Source organism: Protomyctophum parallelum (genome assembly GCF_964188405.1).
Source record: "Protomyctophum parallelum genome assembly, chromosome: 7".
NCBI lineage: Eukaryota > Metazoa > Chordata > Actinopteri > Myctophiformes > Myctophidae > Protomyctophum > Protomyctophum parallelum.
Genome location: NC_139705.1, coordinates 17,798,530 through 17,805,757, shown reverse-complemented (window position 1 = coordinate 17,805,757; position 7,228 = coordinate 17,798,530). Strand labels below are relative to the sequence as shown.

The following is a 7,228-nucleotide window of genomic DNA, read 5'->3' as shown; positions in this document are numbered from 1 at the left end:
TAACTGATCAGTATAATCCTTCCACCCAGACCCAATTGATCACATTATGAGCACAGAGCATGTACTTTATGAGCATTTAAAATAATAAAGTAATGTAAGTAATGTTTCTGTCAGTCTTCGTCAATGCAACAATATGAAAACATTACGTTAACGTAATATGGAAACAAAAAACTAAACCAATTCCTCAAAACCACTACACCCCTGTGGGCTGAGACATGTGATTGACACACAACCGACTCTGTTTTAATAGGGCATTTCACAATAAAGGTAACTGCAGCTGGACATTAAGACACTTATTCAGCACTGTCTTCCTGTTTGTCCTGGACTTGTGATGACGCAGCCTTTAGTGACCTAGTGGCGCGACGGATCTGCATCCAGTCGACTGGGTTGACGTCCAGCTTTAACTGCGACATCACCCACGTGTCACTTTTGGCTCCGTCGATGAACTCCTCCAGAGACAGCTCCCCTACAGGATGGGATGGCCGACTACAGTTAATCTCTGCAATTAATTGCACACTAAAAGACTAGCCAAACTCTCAAGGCAACACCTGTATTCATATTCATATACAGTAAGTAGCCTATATTTACCTGTATTATATTTGATATAATATATGCATTATAATATACAAGTAAGACGCGCAAACGCGGGAAGCGAACGCAGCTGTGTGTGTGTGTGTGTGTGTGTGTGTGTGTGTGTGTGTGTGTGTGTGTGTGTGTGTGTGTGTGTGTGTGTGTGTGTGTGTGTGTGTGTGTGTGTGTGTGCGTGCTACAGCTGCGCCCTCTGGTGGCGGGCGGGTGGTGTCACAGCGGGACAGACAGACAGACAGACACACAGACAGACACGATCTGCAGGGTCTCATAGTTAGTGCTCAGTGCGTTCGCAAACATTATGTAACATTGTGGTAGCTGACAAAAGAGACGAGCAGACATAGTATATAGGGAGTCTCTGCACTTTACTTCCAAACAAATTCAAACCACACACACAGGTAAAGGTACTTCCTTATATCACATCCCCACCCATTACCACCCATCAGTGTCCACCCTCCCCCCCACCCCCCCTATAAAAAAACCCAAACAGTACAACCAGTGTCTTTAGTCTCTTTTAGGAGGTCTGACCGCACGACCATAAACGACTGTATCTCACAGTGCCAGGGAATGTGGCAGGGGGGCGTCCCCGCCGACAATGATGCTTTGCTGGGGGAAAGGGAGAGTCACAATGGCTGGAGGGACAGGGGCAGATTTGGGTGGCCGACCCCGGTGTGGGGCTGAGCCAGCTCCACCGGCTCATTTGGGCCGCAGGCTTAAGCCGATCACCTGAAATCTGCTGCTTATTCCCTCCCATGTTCACTACGAAGTTCTTGGAGCCCGTCTTGAGGACACAGAAGGGCCCGTCATAAAGAGCCTGCAGCGGACAACAGTGGGCATCATGACGAATAAACGCGTAGCTAGCAGCCATGAGGTCCTTCGGAATGTAGGACTGGGGAAGGCAGTGGTGTGTAGGAACCGGGACAAACGTACTTGTGTCCCGGAAAGCAGACCGGTTAACCGTGGTGGCTCAAGGACCAGAGGACCCAGGGAGAAACTCCCCAGGGACCCTCAGCGGTTGGCAAAAGACCAGCGGATCTTCCTTAGGTGCTGAACGCAGGCCCAACATGACCCATGGGAGACGGTCGATCCAGTTGTCGCCTGTGAGCGTGGCGTGGAGAGCAGCTTTCATGGAGCGATGAAAACGCTCACACATACCTTTCAGGTTTTACGCTGTCGTACGATGGAGTTTCACCCCCAGTCTCTCAGCCACGGTGCTCCACAGCTTAGAAGTGAACTGGGCTCCCCTGTCCGAAGTGAGATCCAATGGCGTGCCAAACCGGGTCATCCAGCCCGGAGATGAACGCCTGGGCGACCTCTGGTGCTGTAATAGATTTCAGGGGAACCACTTCCGGCCACCTGGTGGTCCTGTCCACCATAGTGCAGGAGGTAAGTGAATTCTTGGGACGGGGGAAGTGGGCCCACTGGGTCCACATGGACATGGTCAAACCGCCTCTCTGGAATGAGAAATGGCTCCAGGGAAGCCTTAGTGTGACAATGCCCGCTGACACGCCACACAGGAGGCTGCCCATGCTTTGACGTTATTCCGAAGACTGAATTTAAAACTCAGATAACTGACAGATATGGCTGAGGGCTTCGAGCACAGTAGCAATTCAGCTACCAGACGGCGGTCTTGGTGGCGAATGAGCTTAACAGTTAGGTTGCCAAACCAGCTGGACATACCATACCTCAAGATAGATTCTATACTATAGACCTATGTAAAAGGTCAACATAATATTTACACAGACTCTGAAAAGCCTAAGTCTTAGAAGAAAGTCTAGACGCTGATGTATCTTTGAACATCTAGGGTTGTAACATGCGTGTGCCAGCTCTGGTCCTATACAGCATGCTCGGGGCTCAAGTCCAGTACCTCAAGTGGTCCTTGAGGAGGTTCCAGGTGGTCTCCCCAGAGAAATGATGGACAGGTGGTAACCAAATGAACCCTTATTACGGTAGATCTTTAACTCTTGAGAGCTTAAAATGAAACCTCCAAATGGAGGTAACAGGTACGGTCGCCCCTTTTACATCTCGCCCCACTACTCTACCTAGCTGTAAATAACAAACATAATTCATGTTGGTGATTATTTAAAAGGTATTATCAAATTAATTTATCATTGTTAAGTTCACTCTGTATATCCACGGGCATAATAGCAAGATGATGAAGAAATGTGATTAATAAAACAAAATTAACTGCTAGAAGGTCCTAAATTAACTTAATTAAGCAGTCACCGTCTCTGTGACATGTTGTTCTTTCTAAATTTTAGTATAGAGATCGACTACTATACAATCAAATAAATCTGTATACAAGATAATTTCAGATTTCAGAGAGGGAGGGAAATACTAAATGAACTGTTAACTACATTTAAAAAAATTGCGGGGCGAGTTGGTAAAGGGGCGAGTCGTTTGGTATTCCAAATGGACCCCTATAGGTCCATTTGGTTTCATTTTACACTCTCAAGAGTTAAATTAAAGTTAAACATCTGCATTACTTAATTTCCAAGAATTTTACACAATTAGAGAAATGTAGAAGAATTGTTTTGATCAACATTTGCCTGTCATCTACTATAGTACCAACATCAATAAAGCATGGAGTTGTTTCCAAAATCTTATCCCACGATAACAAAATATTGTTTAGTTTTGGGTCTGACAGGCTAAATCTCATCAAATGGTGGTCCGTGGCTCAAATGCTGAATAAATAATGGGCCTTGATATGAAAAAGGTTGAAAACCACTGCTCTATACTTATAGTAAGACGGACCACCAAACCTCGCACTAAAAAGCAGCTTGATCTACAAGCAACGCATCACAATGTGATGTGCGAGCTTGTAGATCAGCTATTTTTGGTGAATGATACCCCCAGCTAGAATATGGATGCTGGGGTTCAAGTAGTTACATGTCAAGTATGAAGTTATTTTCAATCTGTTGCGATGGAAACTACTGTTCTCTCAAGTTCACCTCATGACACACACTGTATTTCAGGGGGAAAGATTTAAATAGAAATCTCAAATTGCTAGGCTAGCAAGTATGGCTGGGAAGATAATAGATTTAAGCACTAATTTGTTCCTCTGTCAATTAAAATGCTTAATTAGAGATTGCTAAATGGCAACCATAACTGACTAGATTAACTTTATCAAGGGAATGTGTGCAGTATCTGTTTTTTGTGTTTCATGGTGTTTTTCTTTTTTGTGAATGTGTATATGTATGCAGCCGTGACTCTGTCTCCAAGACAGATTTCTCCTGAGGGAGACATATAAAGACAACCTTGAACCTTGATACTTGGTGGTCCCCGGACCACTGGTTGAAAACCACTGGAATAGAGAGTCTAAGTGGTTAATCCGAAGTGACATTGATGAATTCCAAATATTATCACAGTATTCTGAGGCAGCTCTGGACTGCAGTCTAGTGAAAGCCACATATCTACAAACACTCACCATCTGTGTTTTCAGTTTTCACAGATCTACAAACACTCACCATCTCCGTTCTCGTCCACGATGTGAAAGATGCGTTCCACCACCTCTTCTGGAGTCATCATCCGGGCGTCTTCATCCAACTCCCCGTGACACGCTATCTTTAACCTGTAGATACTCTATGATGCACACATACACACACACACACACACACACACACACACACACACACACACACACACACACACACACACAGTAAGACGCCTGAGGGCGAGGTCGCCAGGTCCGCCTGGATGACAGCAGACTGCTGACCGAGCGCTGGCGCTTTGGCGTGGGGGGTCAGATCAACATATGGAATAAATTCTGTACTGGCCATATATGGATCGTGTCTTGAGTGTACAGGGTTTGATGTTGTCAGATCAACATGGAATGTCAGAACAGGTCAGCTCCATATATGGAGATCTAAGGGTGGCAGCAGGGGCAGTGTCTTGAGTGTACAGGGTTTGATGAGGGCACAGTTAGGGCCGGGCCTACATTTTCGAGCCTGATGAGGCAGCGGGCAGTGTCTTGAGTTTACAGGGTTTGATAAGGGCCCTACAGGGCCGGGCCTGAATTTCCGGGCCTGTTGAGAACTCTAGTTTTTGCCAGCTGCTGGGCAGCCACAAACTAATAACTTTGGGGCAGGTCCGTCTAGAGTTTAAATGGACAGGTATCAGTCAAAAGGGAAACATCGAAGAGGAAGGATGGATGGGGAAGGATCAACATAATGGAATGTCAGAACAGGTTAGCTCCATATGGAGATCTAAGGGTTTGAGGTCAGATGTGGAGTTACTGGCCAATATTGATGACATCATCATAATATAATATGAACATTCCCATATTATATGGGCTTCATATTGGAATCTCCAATGATGTCACGTGATGCATGACCATGTGTGTGTGTGTGTGTGTGTGTGTGTGTGTGTGTGTGTGTGTGTGTGTGTGTGTGTGTGTGTGTGTGTGTGTGTGTGTGTGTGTGTGTGTGTGTGCGTTGATACTGATGCTTATTGTCAGGCTGATACTGACAATAAGCCTCTCTGACTTGCTTACTTAAGGCCTATACTCATTCCAGTCCAGTTTTCGGTGAAGAAGTGACCACCGAAAACGACATCATGACATCACACCGCAGTGCTCACCGCTTACACAACACATCTCTCTGTTTTTACTAACCACCAAACGGTGGCCACCTCTTCACCCACAACTATACGACTATAATAGGCCTTTATTATAAGATCTACAAGTGCAGAACGTGTTACACTGCGACACGTTCTGAGCTTAGGGATCTGCTATTCTCTCTCTGATGCTGGGGGTTCATGTGGTTAATAGTTCTCACCTCCACGATCTCCTGAAGCTCGTCTCTGTCGATGCATCCACTGCCGTCCTTGTCGTACATCTTAAACGTCCATTTCAGCTTGTGTTCCATTTTCTCTCGAAGCACTAGGTTCAACGCTGCCACGTACTCCAGGAAGTCTATGGTGTTGTCCTGTTAGAAGACATTTAATATTAAATCTATAGTGTTGTCCTGTTAGAATACTAACTTCATGTCCTCTGTCTGTCTCCTCTTCTCTCACACCAACTAACTTCATGTTCTCTTTCACTACATCCATAAATCTCCTCTTAGTCTTCCTCTAGGCCTCCTGCCTGCCAGTTCCAACTAGGGATGCACCGATCCGGCTTTTTGGCTTTCGATACAGATTTCGATACATGGGGGTCCAGTATCTGCCGATACAGAGTACCGATCCGATACCCCCCACAAAGAAACGTAATAACCTATTAAGCTGTATGCCTCACTGTGTGGAGTCTGGAATCATTATTTTGTGTAAGACAACATCAAGGCTTGCCTTAAACATTACTTTCCCAACTTTGTAAAACAAAATGTAACAAACACAGATATAAATGTACTGAATTATTTATTAAATAACTGTGCAACAATTAGACCAGGTTAATGTGTGAGCAGGCTAGCATGGCTGCATTCCACATGTTATACTGTCAATACTACACTGCTCACACAGTGTGTCACAGAGGAGGTAGAGTTGTTTTCATACTGTAATTACACTTAATTATCGGATCGGATCGGATAATGGATCGGCCCATTTGCCACCGATACCCGATCTAGAATTTTAGCCTGGATCGGTGCATCCCTAGTTCCAACCTCAGCATCCTTCTACTGATATTCTCACTATCCCTCTACTGTGCATGTCCAAACATTCACAAACCGATGGCGGAGGAAACCATGCATCCACCAACCTGCACATCAGAAGCAATAGGGGCTTCTTGATCAAGGACACTTTGACAATCGACACTAACTCACACAGACATAGGTGTCTGTCTCTAAGCCATACAACATAGCTGTCTGTCTTTAAACCATACAACATAGCTGTCTGTCTCCAAACCATACAACATAGGTGTCTGTCTCTAAGCCATACAACATAGCTGTCTGTCCTTAAACCATACAACATAGCTGTCTGTCTCCAAACCATACAACATAGCTGTCTGTCTCTAAACCATACAACATAACTGTCTGTCTCCAAACCATACAACATATAGCTGTCTGTCTCCAAACCATACAACATAGCTGTCTGTCTTTAAACCATACAACATAGCTGTCTGTCTCTAAACCATACAACATAGCTGTCTGTCTTTAAACCATACAACATAGCTGTCTGTCTCCAAACCATACAACATAGCTGTCTGTCTTTAAACCATACAACATAGCTGTCTGTCTCTAAACCATACAACATAGCTGTCTGTCTCTAAACCATACAACATAGCTGGCTGTCTCCAAACCATACAACATAGCTGTCTGTCTCCAAACCATACAACATAGCTGTCTGTCTCTAAACCATACTACAACATAGCTGGTCTCACCACCGTATTGTACACATTCCCTTTCATTCTTGATCAATACTTTCCTAACACAAATCACACCTGTCACTTTCCTCGAACCATTCCAACCTGTGTGCATAAAACATATTCACTATAAATGAATGTTCATAAAAACTAAAACTAAACTAAATCCTAACTCACTCCGTTCTTGTCGAAGGCCTTGAACATGTTCTCGATGTAGTCGGCTCCCTCAGGGTTGTTGGTGACTCCGAAGAAGCTCCTGAACTCATGTTGGAATAGCGTCCCACTCGGACATTCCACCACAAACTTCTTGTACCATTCCTGGAGCTCTGCCACGTCGATTTCATTCGA

At 44.8% G+C, this 7,228-nt stretch overlaps 1 protein-coding gene across 1 annotated transcript in view; it reads right to left on the bottom strand.

Moving 5' to 3' along the window:
- Positions 1–169: 169 nt before the first annotated feature.
- Positions 170–7,228, bottom strand: part of guca1b (guanylate cyclase activator 1B) — a gene marked incomplete at its 5' end in the record, with an annotated part of 7,089 nt that continues 30 nt past the window's right edge. The window contains 4 exons of the mRNA XM_083769937.1: positions 170–466; positions 4,056–4,170; positions 5,364–5,513; positions 7,058–7,228. The exon at positions 7,058–7,228 is cut by the window's right edge and continues 30 nt beyond it. Coding sequence (XP_083626063.1) covers positions 294–466; positions 4,056–4,170; positions 5,364–5,513; positions 7,058–7,228 — 609 coding nt within the window. The 3' untranslated portion in view covers positions 170–293. The remainder of the gene's footprint in view (positions 467–4,055; positions 4,171–5,363; positions 5,514–7,057) is intronic.